Source organism: Mchenga conophoros, linkage group LG1, assembly GCF_057382185.1.
Source record: "Mchenga conophoros isolate Kocher_MC1m ecotype Shallow Benthic linkage group LG1, M_conophoros_male_GT1.1, whole genome shotgun sequence".
In the NCBI taxonomy this organism is placed as follows: domain Eukaryota; kingdom Metazoa; phylum Chordata; class Actinopteri; order Cichliformes; family Cichlidae; genus Mchenga; species Mchenga conophoros.
In genome coordinates this window covers 40,060,609-40,078,394 of record NC_140526.1, presented here as the reverse complement: position 1 = coordinate 40,078,394, position 17,786 = coordinate 40,060,609, and the positions used below count along the sequence as shown (strand labels likewise).

Below are 17,786 nucleotides of genomic sequence, written 5' to 3'. Positions count from 1 at the left end.
CTCCAAAATGGGATCCTATTGGTGGCTCAGCTGGTTAGTAAAGAGGGACAACTACTTACTTACAACGACTTTATTGCACTATATAATTTTCCAATCAGTGTTCAGGAATTCTCAATGGTGCTTGGTGCCATACCCTCAGGGACTTTAATGTTATATAAAAACACTGACAGCTCGATCTCTACCTCAGTCACTCTCCCTGATCCAGCTGAGTCACCAATAGGAAAAATCTGCTTTTCACAGGAACTTGGTAACAGCAATAAGAGAATACGTAGTTTATTCCAAGAAGATATCGTCTCTCTCCCATATATAATATCTTATTGGAACCGATATGTTCCAGATATCAAGTGGAAGATAGTCTGGATGGTCCCCCATAAATATTTGATTGTAAATAAGGTGAAAGAAGTCTCTTTTAAAATTCGACATAAATGTTATCCAGCCAGTCACTACATGGCCAAATTTAAAAGGGACATAAATACTAATTGTACTTTCTGTGGGGATCATCCAGAAACTGTGACACATCTTTTTTGGTACTGTTCTTTTACACAGAGATTCTGGAAGGAATTTAGCAGCTTTGTTATTGTCCATATTTTAAGGGAGTTTTCTTTACGATGGGAAAATGTTTTATTCTGTTTCTTTAAGTTCCCCAAGAAGTATGAGAAATGTTTTTTTATGATAAATTTCTTAATACTTTTAGCTAAATTTTTGATCCATAAATGTAAGTTTACTAACAAAACACCATATTTCTGTCATTATTTTAAGGATGTGCACATGCACATACAATCAATATCAGACTGCACCAACAAAAAGGCTCAAAACAATATATGTATGTGAATTTTTGCGTGTATTCTTATAATTGTTACCTTTTTCTTTTACCCTTGGCTTTTATATTTATTTACGTATTTAAATATGATTTTTTTTAAAGTAATGCTGCGAGATGGACAGTTAAATAAAGGTTTCATTGAATAAAAAAAGATTTAAAGATGACTGGTGGCGGAAGCAGAGCACAGACTGTCTGTGAGAATCTATCGCCATCGTGTGGTGCAGAGATATATTGCCATTGAATTTAGACAACGAAAGCTTGGCTCACAGAGCAGCTGCAACAAAAAACATTAAATAGCAACATGATATATTATATTATATTATATTATATTATATTATATTATAGTGCAAACAGTGCAGGCTTCAGCTCTGGGGAAGAAGCTGTTCCTCAGTTTGGGTGGATTCCGTCACTCACAGCGTTGTTAGCCCTCTTGTGCGTGCAGACTGCAACCCCCCCACTGTGCTTTGCCCTGATATCTGCAGTGTGAGGTTGGATCGCTCATTTTCATCCTCACACTGATGCCACTTATTTCGGTCTTTGTTTGACATAAAAGGGCATATTTGTCACTTTATTGCAACTATATTTGCACTCTTGAGCTCCTTCATTCACTGACTGATCATAAAGTTATTACTTGCGTTATGTATTCATCCTTTTGAACATAATTAATGAAGCCACATGTAATCACTAAAATTTGTATTTTGGGTACAATAAGAGAGTTTCGGATGTAACGCTGTTTTGTTTTGTTTAAATTTCACCAACTTGCTGATGCCCACGGTTGTGAGTGCGGCTTCTTACTGTACATGAGTGGATGGTTGTAAATCACCATCACAGATGCCAAAAACCTCTCAAACCAAGCCCCCTTGCCGGTGATGCTGTGCGCAACCTCGTGACAACCACATCACTGTTACTAACTCCTGAGCTGACCGTATGTTAACATGCGCCACAAATAAGGGTCATATTTGGATTTAAAACAGTCACCGAGAAGCTTCCACTGAATGCTGCTTTCCCTGCATGACACTGAAATCATTAACACATACTAACCCTCCATACCCTGTAGGAAACTCACTTCCTTGGAATAACATTTCAACAGGAAAGAGTTTGAGAGCAAATGTCCTTCTCTTGAACCTTCTGTCAGTCAGACAAGTGTAGCTTGAGCTTTTGTTTGCACAGGACAGGATTAACAATGGCGACATAAACGAGCTAAGGAAGCATAGAAACTGCAGAAAGGGCGTATGGCTCCTGTGTCAGTGAATCCAAACTACCTCTATGTTTGAACAATCCAGTTACACAGCTCAAGAAAATATTACTCTGACAGAAGGAAAAGGCAGTATGTGTCTCAGTAGTACTAAAAAGCTATTATATCAAAACGTAAAGGGAAAACAGTTTGATGAGCTGTATAGTGAACTGAAACTGAAACAAAACGAAGCCTATCATTAGGAATACTGACTTTTTACAGCTTCAGTTCTTTTTTCACTCAGTAGGTGGCAGCAAACTACAAACAATGGTTGCATTTTACACTCATCCGTTTTCATTAGAGGCAGAAGCCAGAAGCACATCCAGGTTTAGGTCTGCTGCTTGGTGCTACACAGAAACAGGCTGAACAGACTGAAACTCACATGAATTTGGACGAATCGAAGTAAGAATGTCACTTCTGCTCAATTGAATTGATTATCATGACCCTCACTAAGAGCCACTTAATAAGTTAGGAGTAATGTGCCAAAGTAGTATAAATATTTGAACTTTTGGCAAATCCAGCAGGTTAATGAAGTGATTTCACATCATGTGTTCAAACGGCTTGTCAGTTTTTAATATATCCCATGTGTGCATACTTAAGCTTTAAAAAAATACAGTCCAATGACCTGATAGATGTTTGCTGAACATTGTGGTTTACATCAGCACTTAAACTAAAACATAAAGAACCTGTTTTGTGCGGGCTGTTCGATACCATGAAGCAAGACCTCTGAACATCTCAGTTTTTACCACACACACACACACACACACACACACACACACACACACACACACACACACACACACACACAACAGAGTTATAAGGTTAATGGGCATCCAGTCAGTTAGCTAGTAAGTACTTTGGGTTTATATTGACTCCAAATCTCCCGAACACTATGTCGATTTGAGAATGCAAGACCGAAACAGCGAGACCAAGACCGAGACCAAAGTCAGTCGAGACCAAGACCACGTAAAAGTGGTCTCGAGACCAAGACCAGTCTCGAGACATCCAACTCTAGATAATATCTCTTGGGTGGTATGGGAACTCCATGGTGTTCCCCTGGACAAGCTGGAGGAGGCAGCTAGGGCAGGGGTGGGCATTCTCAGTCCACGAGGGCCGGTGTCCCCTGCAGGTTTTAGATCTCACCTTGGGTCAACACACCTGAATCACATGATTAGTTCGTTACCAGGCCTCTGAAGAACTTCAGGACAGGTGAGGAGCTAATTTAGCCGTTTAAATCAGCTGTGTTGGTTCGAGGACACATCTAAAACCTGCAGGGACACCGGCCCTCGAAGCCTGGAGTTGCCCACCCCTGAGCTAGGGAGAGGGAGGTCTGGCTTTTCTGCTTAGGTTGCTACCCGGCCCAGAGAATCTGAAGAAAATGGATGGATGTATAGATGTTCCAGGTGTGTCGCCATGTGGGGAAAAATGCTTCAACACATGGTTGGGTTGGTAGTGTACCGGGGGCTTCTATTTAGGACTACGCTTCCTCCTCACCATCACTCAGCAATCATGTTTTCCCAACTGCTCGGGAAAATCCGATGGAAGAGAACTGACGGGGCCTCCGGAGCTACAAACAAGCTACATTTATAACAAGTATAGTTATTAGTAAAGTAGGCCAAGGGGTAACTAAACATCTGAGCAGGAAAGAGTAGGAGAGACAGGTGAAGAGCTAATGCTAAGCTAGCGAATCCCTAAAGACACAGTGACTGAACACTGTAAATATAATTAGTGGGTGATTCAACAGAGTGTGCTTTGGATAAAGCGCAGGAAGATTACACTATGAAATAAGACGTTATCTATAAGTTTTTAATTAAATTGGCTACACAGATAAGCAATGCAAAAATACCACTGTAAGATAGAACAGGAAGTGATACTCCAGACTGAGACAACACCAAGAAGTATTTTGAAATGACCTTGAGCAAGATACTGAACTCTGAGTCGCTATTGATAAATTTGTGCAAATGTGTGTCTGGTACTTAAGTATAAGAAAGAGCATTTACATGAATGTTTGTGCGACTGGCTAATAAGAATTTTGAGTGCTCAATTAGAGCACAATAACACTGTATAAGTGCCAGTCTACTTGCCGTTTTTCTGCACCACCTTTAGTTCCAAACCTACTACTGCACCCATTTGTGCTTAAAGGTTGAGAGGTTTTCCAAAATTCAAACAAAATGTAACTGTACTATGAAGCTGTCTCCTCCTCAAATAATAATTATTATAATTAGAAAAAGTTGGGACAAGCACAAAAACCTGGAATCCTGGTAACAAACAAGCAGAAAAAACCAACGTCACTGGGGTAAAACGTGTTTGAAGATTCAAATATGTACACAAAACTGACATTGGGTGTTGCAAAATGAGGGGAAGAGGAAGCAATTTCTGTTTGGTATTATTGTCTATAGATAATAATATGCTTCAGAATATCATAACCACGAGAGCATGCTTATTTAATTATCTGCTTTGTGTGCTGAAGACCTTAAATTCTTTCAACCTATCTGCTCAGCCCCCGGCTTACTTTTCTACCTCCACTAGTTTCACAGAACAATCATGGAGACTAGTAAACACCAACATAGATATAGTACATCAAAAGATGTTCATGTGGTGTCTTAAAGAAATGCAGCAGCGTTTAAAGATTTCTCTCTGTTTGTTGTTTGACAGGCTCAAATGTGCCCATACCTGTGCAAAGGAACAAGTTGTTCTAGAAAAAGTAAGTAAATAAGCTCGGATGTTTTCGAATTTTGTTTACTTCATTATAATAGAAAATCATGTTCCTATACATTTATTTTACCAATTAAAGCTTTGTCAGGATAACTTTAGTGGAAACATTTGGTTTAAAACAAAAAACAATGAAATGTCATATATTTTAATTGATCAGGGTCAGAAGCATGTAGCTGGGATGAGTGAAAGGCATATAAACCAGAACACCAGACGAACACATCTCCTCAATTTACAGCCTGTGTTTGTGATTTTTTTGTGCAGATACTACATATGTGTAACATCTTCTTTCTGTTTCCACAGACAACCAAGAGATGGGAGAGATTGATGCAGCTTGAATTTTATGCTTTTCAAATTTGCCTGAAATAGCTTTGTTTAAAATGAGAAATGAAAATGTATCATTGTCTATACTTTTCACCTGTCCGTTGACTTAATCCCAATCACGCTTGTGTAATTGCTAGTCAGCTGTATGAAATACTAAAAAATGAACAAAAATAAACATTCATTTTCATTTCTAGTAAGTTTGTTTCTTTATTCCACAAATCCTACAAGTCTACAGGTCAAAAATACACATTTAACAAGTAAAGATATGAACTCAGTCTTGTACTAGTATTTTCCTGACAAAAAGATATAAAACCAAAGGTTAATCTACTTAAGTAACAGTCAAACAGAGTGGAAATGGCTTTCAGTGAGAAAAACAATATTATTTTCCCAGTATTACTCTCCTCAAAGTAAGAGTAAGGCCAGTCAAAAGAGTAAGTGAAATGCACACCGCCTTCGCTCCATGTTGCTTTACTGTTGACTGAACTGCTAACTTGGGGTTTGCTCTCTCTGTTAGTACAAGAATTAATAATTGATCAACAAATTGATTTACTCTGACTTACAGAAACCTGGTTGCAGCAGGATGATTATATTAGTTTAAATAAATCAACCACCAATCATCAATCAAATGTGTTATGTACTGCTGTACTTTATTCACAATGAGTAAATAAGAATTTCATTAAAATGACTTTATTTTGGACTGTCACTTTAATTTTGTTTATACAGTACCAAATCCAAACAACAGTCGCCTCATGGTGCTTTATGTTTAAGATAAAGACCCTACAATAAACCCCAACAGTAAGATGAGCCCCTGTTAACAAGCACCTGGAGTCAGTGTGGAGGAAGAACTCCATTTTAACAGGAAGAAACCTCCAGCAGACCACGGCTTAGGGAGTGACAGCCGGTTTGAGGGGAGGACAAAGGGCAGAGAGGCAAATATTAACTTCATGTGGCCTACAGATTAGCTCGACAACAGTGCATAGAGGGCTTCATGGAATGGGTTTATATGGCCAAGCAGCTGCATCCAAGCCTTACAACATCAAGTGCAACACAAAACATCAGATGCAGTGTTGTAAAGCATCATTGTGAGGGGCGCTTTTTGTTAGGAGCTGGGCTCTGTCTTAGATCCAGTGAACTAGTGTTGGTGTGAGGGTCTTGGGGTTTGGGGTCTGGGATGCAGGGGGCCTGCAAGGAGTATGGAGCACCAGTGCCCGGAGTCGCCAGTTTCATGGTTTGGTCTCTCCATGCGCAGGGGGGGTCCACGCCTCCGCAGGGGGGTCCACGCCTCCTCGGATGCACTATCATGTGGAGCGAGCTGGCCCATGTTGGGAGGTACGATCTGCGCTTTAGGGAATCTCAGGAACCTCAAGGACCTTTGGGGGAAGCAAAATCCCACACCTAAGCAGCAGGCGTGGGGCATTTTGGGTAGGTTAGGGGCAGCTTGTCTTGTCCTTTCTTTGTGTGTGGATAACTGGCATGGGATGCAGCACATGGAAATCTGCAGCAGTGCAAGGCTGTTGTTACAGCCCTTCTAGGTAAACACAGTTCAAGTGCTGCAGTAGAGAAAACCTGACAAAATTGCACGGCAAAAAAAAAAAGAAATAAATAGAGAGCAACTTTCCCCTGGCTGCTACACACCTATCTTTCATTAAAAAATGTAAACCATTATGTGACTCACAATTCAAATCATGTAATTTTATTTATAGAAAATAACATTTTTATTTCTTTAAATAAAGAAAGTTTTAACAAAGCTAACACAATAGCTCGATGATAAGCATAAACTTGTTGCCGTCACATTACGCAGCACATTTTAGGAGAGCTGGTCTGGGAGTTTGCCTTCTGTCGGATGAACTCTGGATAACAAACCAGAAGAGGAAAACAGAGAAAAGAAAAAAAAGTAGACACATTCCAGTGAACAAACAGAAAAACAGTCTTACGGCATTATTGGTCTTTCTGTGGAGAAATATTGTTAACTAATATTGTATGACTGTTAAAACTGACAAATAGTCTGACCAGTGAAAGGAAGTGACCTCCCTGATTAGCTCACCTGCCAAATCTGTCCGGGAGATTTCCACCAACCCCTCATAGAGGCCTTTGGTAGGGTTTTCTCCAGCTACGAGCACTCCATGAAGCCAGATTAACAGCATCCGGTGACCATGATCTTTGAAGCTTTTCTTACCTTCAATTTAGATTTATATCAAGAATTATCCATCTGAACTTTTAGTTAAACACAGTCACTGTAGACAGTTCTTATACCATCAGAACATTTATAGAATCACAGTAACTAACTAGTTCATATAGTCCACTGGGTCTGTATTGTAACCACAGACCAGCGTTAAGCAAGCGAGGTACTTGGCCAGTAAGCAAAGCTGAATGACATCCTGATATCTTACATTTTAAGTGCTCCAACAAAATGAAACAATATTTTATTTTATATAATTTAATATTTTATTTAAAGTTCAACTTTAAATTAAAAAAAAGGTTCAACAGGTTAAAAGTCAAATAGAGTTTAAAAGCAAGGTGTCAAAGATCTGGCATTTGGAATTAAAGAAAAAAGCTGTGCCCAGAATGTAACTCTTGCAACAGTGTACAAAAGCTGAAAAACTTATTACAATCCATGTTGCAAACTGCTGTCATCTTGGAGAGACTGCTCTTGGTTGGAGGACCAATCTACCCAAAGAGAAAGATTAGCAATTATATCCAACTATGTCCAACAAGGACAAGTGTGGGTTTGGATGGACGGAGGTACAGTATCTACCATTCAGGAGGAGGGCAATCTGGTGGGCAGTTTAGCCAAGTTATTGGCCAGTAGTTGGATGGGACCGGCCCCTTCTTGGGATCCTTGGGGATCAGGACAGCCTTCGGTTAGACATTCCGGGTGGGTCTCAACCATTAGCACCTGGTTCATTTGTGCTGCAGGATGCTAATGGAGTTAGCTTGTTAGCTTCCCTATCCAGTAGGTGTTAAACATGGCAGGGAATGGTGCTGTCCAATCCCTCTGCTTGACATGTCTGCCACTGTGATGGTTACTGGATCCTTTCAGGGAGGTTGTTGCAGTCTGCTCTTAGATCCACTAGGCACTGAGCATTTCTGTTATGTGTTGCATCCTTCTTACATATACTCTTCAGTATTGCTCTGTCTCCAGCGTTGGCGGGGCTGTTCTCATTTTGTTCTGCTGCCATTCAGACTATACTTTGGGTAGTTCAGTGGAGAACATCTGGTTTATTCTCCTGGCTTTTATCTCTCTGGTTAACCAAGATTCAGGTATCAGGTATAGGCAGTTGTAGTTGTGCTTCAGGTCATCATTATAAGACAAGATATTGTATGATAATAGACGTTTTTCTACAAAAAAGTGATGTTGTAAAAAAACCAAAAGAAAAACAACACCATCTGCTCTCTGAAATATTAAGGATTAAGCATCCATTTACTCATGTCAGACTATCCATATATTCTAAATAGATCTGTAGTTCATTTGTTGTAGTAGAATTGTAGAAAGAATTCTTGATCTGGGTTAAAATTGACCTAGACCAGAGTTAATCACCTCAGGTACTCAGAATGCTGTAGAGTGAATCAGTCAGTGCCAAATTTGAGAATTTATTTTCAATAAAATCACTGGACCCATGAAACAGTGCTTCTATGGTTCTGGACATTACAAACTTGTATGATTTCCTGTGTAAAGATTTATATATATATATATATGAAAAAACCCAACAAGTACAAAAAAGGTAATAAAAATAGCAATAAAACTGTCAATAATTTTTTTAGGAACTCAGCACTGCTCACCTGTCCACTGTTGTTCTATAGCTTGTATATGTGCTTCACTAAAGTCCCAATGCTGAGCGAGAATCTTCCACTCCCAATAACACAGATGCTTTGTGGCGAGGGTCCATAAGACAGAACGGAAGTGCTGTGTCTCTGGCTGATGGTCCTGTTTGAAGCTCAGAGGTCTTCTTACCTGCTCACATCCCCCGTGATCCTGAATTCAACAGGGAGAAAGTTTTGTGAGTCGTTCGAAGTTAAAAGGATGTTATCACGTTTTATGCATATGATGTACAAAGAAAACAAACTCTCAGTACCTCTTGCTTTTAAAACTAGCACAAAGAATTTACAAGATACTTAGCTGGTTTGTTAAATACCTTCTCCAGGAACAAAAGGCAGTACACAGCTGTTTTACACCTTAAGCTTCAGACTCCCTTGCTACCTCCAAAAGTCATTTCCTTCTAAACCTAATACGTGGTCTTGTCATCTAGCAAGAACTGCAATCAAGCATTTGCAATAACTAATAAAAAAAGCACTTGGGACAATTGTGTTGGTGACAGCTTTTGTTATAATATCAATAATATTCATATGAATATGGGATACTGTTACATGTTTGCACAGACTTTTGTGGAATATGGAGACACTCCTGGCATTATATGAGCAAAGTGAGACTCATTTTTTAGGGTTGGTGGAGATGAGTGTGAAGATCCAAACAATCCCTGTCAGTGATGGAGAAGCTTTGATGGAAATATTTGGTAAAAAGTTCACCAGCATGAAGGAAATGAAGTTTCAAACTTTCCTTAGGAGGAGCCCAGCACGCCTGCTTAAAGAAAAGTGAGTGTGGCGATGTGGATGCTTGCAGCGACTGCTGTATAGAGGCCATCCTGCTACACATGAAACACATCAGAGTCATAACTGTTATTTTAGTCACGTGTTTGTTTATTATCCTTATTGTTTTATCTGGGACTGTTTGCAGACATCTCAGAGAGAGGAGACACCAGCATCTGAACAGAGACTCAAACCAGCAACCTGCAGCTCCCTGCTTGGCTGCTCCAGTTTTCTCCTCACTCATGTTGCCCACCAGTGATTTCTAGCTGCCCACCCACACAGCAGGCTAGAATATGCGCTGAGCCTCAGCACCCAATACTTGGACATGTTTTCTTTATTAAATAATGAACCAGACCCCAAAAGTAAACAGCTGTTATTGCTAGGCAACGGGAGCAGCCTTTGGCGATGCAGCACCTGACATTCCTGACCATGTGGGCGGAGCATGCATGAAATGGAATGTTCAGTAGAACTGTGCAACACAAGCACTTAGTTCCAGCATGTTTCATTGTATCCAGACACAGCTAGAGACACATCTACAGCAGCATCTCTGTGCAGGACAAACGACAGTTGACGAAGAAACATCGAAAACTTCACTTCACTCCTCTACAAAACGTTGGCTCCTTTGTTTAAAAGGCCAAAATGAATCAGGGGAGAATGAGAAGAGGATCGGCGAGTGCTTCACCTCACAATTCAGTACAGCTGATTAACCTGCAAGAAGAACTTCAAATGATACAGGCTGAAAATATCAAATTAAAAGAAGAGGCAGAAAAATCAAGAGGAGAAGCTAAAGATTCAAAGTTTGAAACTGATGTAGTATTGCAGGAATTACTGCATGTGGGTCTCAAACTTAAAGGAGAGAAAATGGGAAAACAACAGGCAGAAAAGGAGAATGAAAAGATGAAGAAAGAACTGTTGGAAGCTCAAAAAGCATTGGAGGAAGAGAAAAGCACAGCACAAGAAGCCAACAATAAATATCAAACTGCAAAGAAGGAGGCAGGAAATGTGATGCAGGAATTACAGGAGGTGCAGGAAGCTTTTGAAGAGGGAAAAAAGAAAATGCAGTTGGCAACTCAAGAAGCTGCAAATGTAACAGCTGAAGCTGAAACACTAAGGAAGGAATTACTGCATGTAAAGCAACAACTTGAAGAGGAGAAAAGACGTAAAGATGAGGCAGAAAATGAGATTGAAAATTTGAAGAAAGAATTGTTGGAAGCTCAAAAAGTGTTGGAGGAAGAGAAAATGAAAATACAGGAAGCAAAGAAAGAAATGGAAGATACAAAGAGTCACAATGAAAACATGAAGAAGGAACTGATGAAAGTACAAGAAGAACTTGCAGAAGAGAAAATTGAGGTGAAGGTATTCAAGAAAGAAATGACGGTGACCAAGAAAGACTGCAAAGACGCACTGAAAGAAATGCGAAAGCACAAAAAGGAAGCTAAAGAGCTCCTCAAACACAAAGGGAAACTGGCCAAACAGCAGCTGAAAGAAAAATTTAAAGATGCCGAGGAGCAGCTCAACAAGACCTTAAACGAACTGAAGGCAAAAGAAAAAGAAAAGCAAGCTGAGGACAGGAGGGGATTCTGGAGCAGACTGCTGAGAAAGAACTGACTCAGCAGCATCAATAGTTTCTTCCTCCTAATGTTAAAATCTCCACCTTTCTTTCACCCCATCCTTCTTCTTGGGACGTTTGCTTGTTTTTTAAAAACTGAAACACACAAATAAAATTGCCATAACTTGACCTCATGTTGCCTGCTTCTTTTCTTGTGTGTCTGTGGATGTAAAACAGTAACACACTTTCTGCTCTGTGTCTTTAATTGTAAATAAATGCAATATGTTTTCATTTTAAAATGCAGTGCAAAAAACTTCTGCTCTGAATCTTTTTTTTAGCAAAAAGCTTTTTTTTGCCTGTTGTGGAAGTTTTCCATTTAAATAAAGCCTGCAGACAAGCGGTGAGCGGTAGCTAACATTCTTTAATCAAACACACAAAGAACAGACAACCAAGCTTGATGAAGTCCCTGCATGACCGCGGGACAGACGGTCAGCAGAGTCTGAGCCCAGCATGGCTCTCAGTTAAATACCTTCTCCAGGAACAAAAGGCAGTACACAGCTGTTTCACACTCCCTTGCTGCCTCCCAGAGTCCTCAAAGACACAAAAGACTCTTCCTGTGGAGTTGTCTGCTTCCCCCAACTTCCTTACTACACCCCCACCATTTGTCTTACTGTATGAGTGTGAGACATGTTAAAATCCAGTTGCACCAAGGCATCATACAATAAAATAATGTGATTAATACATAAGTAAAAGAAATTCCTTTACATGCCCCTTCCTGATTTCTTATGTTTTAAGCATCTTGGAGACCTAGTCATAGTGTATGCTCTGAGTTGTTCTCGTTCTTTATAACTATGCCTGTATGCCAGGATTTTTTTTTTATTACAAAATCCAAAACAATTAATATGTATATAATGTGAAAAACTCAACAGGACATGGGTGCTGATACGCTGGAAAAGAGTGAAAATGTATTTATCGAATATGAGCACAGATTTCATATAAGGAGAGTGTATTTAGTATTAATATAGCGTTAGCAACACTTACCTTCTCCCATTTAGAAAAACGGTCAGCTTTAATTATCATGTCCACCAGGACGACATGGTTTCCTCTTGCTGCCACTTCCAGACATGTTTTTCCCTGCTGTGTACATTAGATGGCCAGAAAAGCATTGCTTTGTTAGAAGACACAGCTATGAGTGTCATAGATCTGAATCTATACTAAAACAGTTATCATGATGCTGTGCTACAAGATTAACTTTGTCCGGACAAAGAAAAAGTGAACTACGCATCAAGGTTTCAAATGGTGTGAAAAAAGATAAATATTCTACTTAAGACTAGCGTAACAAAGATCTTAATTAATATGATATAGAAGGATCAATGCACCAACTGAAAACTGTTTTTATTTGTTAGTGTACAATGTGAAATACACAGCTCAAAAAAGTAAAGGAACACTTGATCATCAACCACAAGTTAAACTTTACGGATATCAAGCTGTCGTCTTCGGAAGTGTAAGTGAATCAATTAATTTCACCTTTTTTTGGTGCAAATCAAACAGGTGTACTGAAGACGTTCCAAGACAAACCTTACTGTGTTATAGCACCACTAGAGGGGGTTGCCCTACTTTACTAAGGAGGTGGCAGATGACATCAACAGGATGTACAGCGTTGGTAGGGAGGCATTACAGTATTCACATGCAGGTAAAGGGGGTGTGAGTGTGTATATGGGTGTGTGTGGTCATACAGGAATGCAAGTAAATACGTTATCCTCCGACACACCTCTCATCTGTGCAGAACTGCGCTGAACACGTTCCCAACCGGAAGTACAGATACCGAGGTGCATCATGGGTAACGTAGTATAAACAGTTACAATGAACAAGCGGACTTTTAACAACTGTAGTAGTTGGGGGAGTCTCGTAGTGGGTGTGTGAGTATAGTGTGGCAGCCATTACATGCTTGTGTGTCTGTTCTGAGAGAAACCATACCTTTGTAACGGGCTGGCGCCGGTGACTACCCATCTCCGCACATGTACGTACGGACAGAGTAGAGCCGTGGAGACTTGGCTTGTATGGTCTTATGTTGCTAACATCAAATAAATGTGTTGTTCGATTTAACTGACTGACTTTGAGTTATCCAGCTAACCTCCACACCACATGCTCGCTGGACCTGCTAGCTGTTCTTCCTCGCCAAACTGCTCTTACAGTTCCAAGACAATCTCCATAAAGTAAATGATTCTGCAGGTGATGGGACAGACCATTATTCTCTCCTAGAATTGCTTTTTGATATCCTCGTCAGTACTGGTTTGATGAGAGAGTACCTGCAGCACATCCAGGTTACACTGTGGCCATGTCCACACTGAGACGCCGTTTTCGGTGAAGGAAAACGCAGCGTTTTGAAAACGCTATCCAAAGCCGTTTTCGTGTTGCAGTGTGGACAGCGAATCCCGAGCCTTTTCAAAAACGATGACACATTTTAGTGATGTGATGCAGTCATGTGACCAATCAAACTAAGATAGCGGAGGGCATTATACAGCGTTTGTTTTGTTTGCTCTCAGTTTTGACAGCGCTATTAAAGATTAATATCAGTCTGTACGTGCTCCAGAGCTTTTCTTCAAATTCTTTAACTCTCACTCGCTTTTGCAACTTTGTACTTTTGTGTTACTCGCAGCAACAACTCCACCTCATTGTTAGTCCATTTAAAAAACTCGGTGCTTTTCCTCAACATTTGCCGCGACGTTTCAAAGAGCCGGAAAAGTAAATAAATGGCAGAAATGAGGCAGGCCGAATCTTCTTGCGTTTCACGCATGCGCAGGACTGGAACGGAAGCGTTTTCGGCTGTTTCAATGTGGACGCACAACTCTGTGAAAACGACTGAAAACGATAGTGTGGACGCGGAGCGTTTTCAGACAAAAACGCCATTTTCAAATTTTAGTGTGGACGTAGCCTGTGTTTCCCAGCACAGTCTGAAGAGTGAGGAGCAGATAGTAGGAGACAGGCCAGAGCTGAAAGTTCATCGCAGTGTGAATGCTAGATAGAATTGTGTGTATGCAGGTTTGAATTGGTAAATTATGTTGTGTAAAGCTCCTTTATCATTAACCATGCTAGCCAACAGTACCCTGTACTGCTGGGATGAAATCCTCAGAGCTTGTCTTAATGCACTCGGTCCTGGGTTTGTGTTGCAGGGCAATACCCAGTGACCTGGCAATTATATAATGATGAAGACACTGATGTCACTGCCTGGCCCTCATGTTTCACACACCTGAATCCCTCATCCAAATCTGGGAGGAGATCCCCCCACCACCATCCACCATCTCATCCAGCCTTCAAAAGGCTGATGATTATGGTTTTCACTGACCTTTGTGACCCCTGACCCCTTCTTGTTTTCAATGAATTTCAAAACGTACGTCAAAGTAACATGAATATTTTTTAAGGTCTGATGTGTGACTTTAGTACTCCATTTATTGTTTTGAGCAGTGTACATAATATTCTGTGTGAAGCTGTGTGTGGTACCTTATCAGTTAGACTGAGACTAACTCTAGAAATCAGCATCATCTCAGCCAGGTCATGCCAGCCATGTTCTGAGGCAATGTGTAGTGCGGTCTGCTGCCTCTGTCGCCCACATGACAGACAACCATTAAGTAAAATTACTGTATTATAGGACATTTTATTATGCATTGTGTTCATGTGGCTGTGGAACTTTGTACTTACAATGTCAGTGGCATTCAGGTTGCTGCCAGCATCGATAAGCAATCGTACAACTTTTGTGTGATTGTTGAAAACAGCCAGGTGGAGTGGTGTGCAGTGTTGCTGTTTCAAAGAGAAACAGGTATTAAAAAGCTGCTCTCTATGATATTAACTTTTAAAACGTTTACAAGTGTTTACTGCCTAATTTTAGATTTCTTCTTCATTTTATGCACCAAAATGCTAACATGCTAACATACCACTGTGTAAGAATACCCATATGGAAAAGATATATATAAATCTTATAAAGCTTTGTGTTATGTGAAACTTGTGTGAAAAGCATACAAGAGTGAAAACAGATATAAGATCCTTTGATAAATTATATAAATGAAACTTGTTTTGGATACTTACTAAAACAATATATGAAAGTAATGAGAAAGTGGCCACTTTCATGAGTAAATCATATAAGCCTTATATGAAGTAAGCCAAATCTTATGCAAGTCTTTTATAAATTTCTTCTATTTCTTTTGCATATGGGTACTTTAAAAGAATTATCATAATAATTTTTTTCCGGAGATAGCTAACAGTGCTTACATTGTTTATAGCATCTACATTGATTCCTGCCTTCAGCAGCAAGCTGGCCTCTCTGTCATGACCATGCTGTGCCACATAATGGAGAGCATTCATTTTTCTCTACAGACAGAAGATAAATATTAATTCATGAAAATAACACTGCCAACCCACTCTTGAATTGCATATTTAAGTAAACAAGCATACATTAGTTTGTGCATTGACATTACAGCCAGAATCCAGCAGAAGTCTAACGCATTCATAGTGACCTCCGTCAGCTGCCGTGTGCAATGGTGTGAGATCATCCTACAACAACACAATACAACAGGTACAATCAAGGTCAAAGGTTTTTACAGTTTAAAGCTTATTATTCACAAGCATGAAGAAATGTGTTTTTTCAGGTTCAAAATGCTTGAGTGATCCCAAGAGTTTGGTGAGTAGGAATCATTTTTGCTTAGAAGGGTCTTGCAAGGCCAACAGGTCCTGGGTCAAAGGGCCAGGCTACTTGAAACTAGAGAAATCGCTGTGATTAGGAGTCAGCTACCTCACCCAGTTTACTGAGGAAACCACATAAACTAACATTACTAATAGTTTTCCCCATGCTGTGAAAGTTCTTTTATTTTTTGGCAAATTCAAATCTGGTCTTCCTGTTCTTGAGCGTAACCAGTGGTGTACACCTTGTTGTAAACTGTCTGAGCTGGCTAGTATATTCCTTCTGGTTGAAAATGTCCCAAATGTTATTTTGGCTCCTCATAAAACTTTTTAATCTCTCTCTGATATGTTTATTTAGTTTTTCATTTAATGATGGCTTCTGTTGCTTCATCAACATCTCCTTAAAACTCATATTAAGTGTTCCAGTAAACAGCTACCCAATGCCAAGTGTAAATGGTTGTCTGCCTCTCTGTGTTAGCACTGTAACAGATTGGCAGACTGTTCAAGGTATACCCTGCATCTCTCCCCATGGAGGTGAGATAGGCTCCAGCCCATCAATGACCCTGAATGGGTGAGTGGATGGCTAAAAAGAAAACAAGAAAAATGCTTCAGTGGCAGGACCCACTGATTGATAGGATTCACCCTTCTTTAAGGTTCTGGACATCATAAGGCTGCTCTGGTCTGCAACACAACACACAGTTAGGTACACAAGTGTTTTGGCAATTACAATTTCTGTAATTTGTTCAATCTTAGCCTTCGCTTGTGTCAGCATCTCTTTGGACCTCATACAAAGGGTTTCACTGGACATCTACTAAATGTAAGTTCAACACTTATCTCTATATCTCTGCTTAATTACTGATAGAATAATTATGGGAAAAGTCTTAAATGGCCACAAAACTGCTTGGCAGCCATGTATCCAAATGCTTTTGAGCCTCAAAGGTTTAAAAGAGTATAAAAATTTCTATAATTCCTAAACAATTAATGCAACACTTCTGTTAAACCCTTTATAACAACCCTGTTTCCTGCACCCTGTCCAGAGGTGCTGGATCTGGGGGGCATCCGTTCATCTGGGTCTATGGCTTGCAAAGCCTTGCTCCCTGTGGGACGCTGTTCTTGATGGTGGGATTGGTTTGGGATGGCAGAATGGGTGGCTTCAGGGGTGGGCACACGGTTGTCATAGAGATGTATGGGCTCTTTACGCTTTACTAGTCCCTAAGGACCCCAAAGCGCTTTACATATCCTGTCACACACACATTCACACACTGGTGATGGCAGCTACGGTGTAGCCACAGCCACCCTGGGGCGCACTGACAGAGGCGAGGCTGCCGGACACTGGCGCCACCGGGCCCTCTGACCATCACCAGTAGGCAACGGGTGAAGTGTCTTGCCCAAGGACACAACGACCGAGACTGTCCAAGCCGGGGCTCGAACCGGCAACCTTCTGATTACAAGGCGAACTCCCAACTCTTGAGCCACGATCGCCCCAATTGTTCTGATACTCCTGATACATACGGGATCACTAAGGGTTTTTGCTTAGACGGCAGTTTCACCTTCTTTCCTGGATCGGCTGGAGCTTTTTTAGGTGCCTTGGATGAGTGACAAAACATTTCTTCCACTGAAAACACTACATCCAGATGAACAGAATCAACTTTTTGAAATTTCCTTACCTGGATGCTGGCCTTCCTCATGAGTTTATCCAACCTCTTCCTCTCAGCTGCAGATAAACTGCTGCTCCAACAAACCACACTGTAAAAAATGACAGATGCCACCACAGAGTCATAGAAGGTCTTTAAAAGCGCTCCCTGGACTCCAAATGACCTCAGCCGCCTCAGCAGGTAGCGTCTGCTCTGACCCTTCCTGTAAAGAGCATCAGTGTTGTGACTCCAGTC

At 40.5% G+C, this 17,786-nt stretch overlaps 1 protein-coding gene across 2 annotated transcripts; it reads right to left on the bottom strand.

Annotated features, from left to right (window-relative positions):
- Positions 1-5,271: 5,271 nt before the first annotated feature.
- On the bottom strand, positions 5,272-15,946 carry LOC146583827 (ankyrin repeat and death domain-containing protein 1A-like). 2 transcript variants are annotated; one of them, XM_085278148.1, is made up of 8 exons: positions 15,673-15,946; positions 15,490-15,588; positions 14,923-15,021; positions 14,725-14,823; positions 12,265-12,360; positions 8,871-9,063; positions 7,135-7,266; positions 5,272-6,485 (listed from the first exon to the last, which is right to left on the bottom strand). In XM_085278148.1, the coding sequence occupies exons 2-8, from the start codon at positions 15,580-15,582 to the stop codon at positions 6,223-6,225; spliced, it is 975 nt and encodes a 324-aa protein (XP_085134274.1). In that variant the 5' UTR covers positions 15,583-15,588; positions 15,673-15,946; the 3' UTR covers positions 5,272-6,222. The 2 variants fall into 2 exon arrangements, with proteins under 2 accessions (XP_085134274.1, XP_085134284.1); XM_085278158.1 differs by having other exon boundaries at positions 6,344-6,940; positions 15,673-15,938.
- Positions 15,947-17,786: the final 1,840 nt, after the last annotated feature.

What these genes read in the sequence shown, in the direction of transcription:
- LOC146583827 (XM_085278148.1), bottom strand. Translation starts at nt 15,582, where the DNA reads ATGAATGCTCTCCATTATGTGGCACAGCATGGTCATGACAGAGAGGCC. An exon ending in GTCTCAGTCTAACTGATAAG is followed by an intron (nt 12,361 to 14,724) that starts GTACCACACACA and finishes TAATGTACACAG; the next exon opens with CAGGGAAAAACATGTCTGGA. An exon ending in CTCCCGGACAGATTTGGCAG is followed by an intron (nt 6,486 to 7,134) that starts GTGAGCTAATCA and finishes CCTGCTGCTTAG; the next exon opens with GTGTGGGATTTTGCTTCCCC.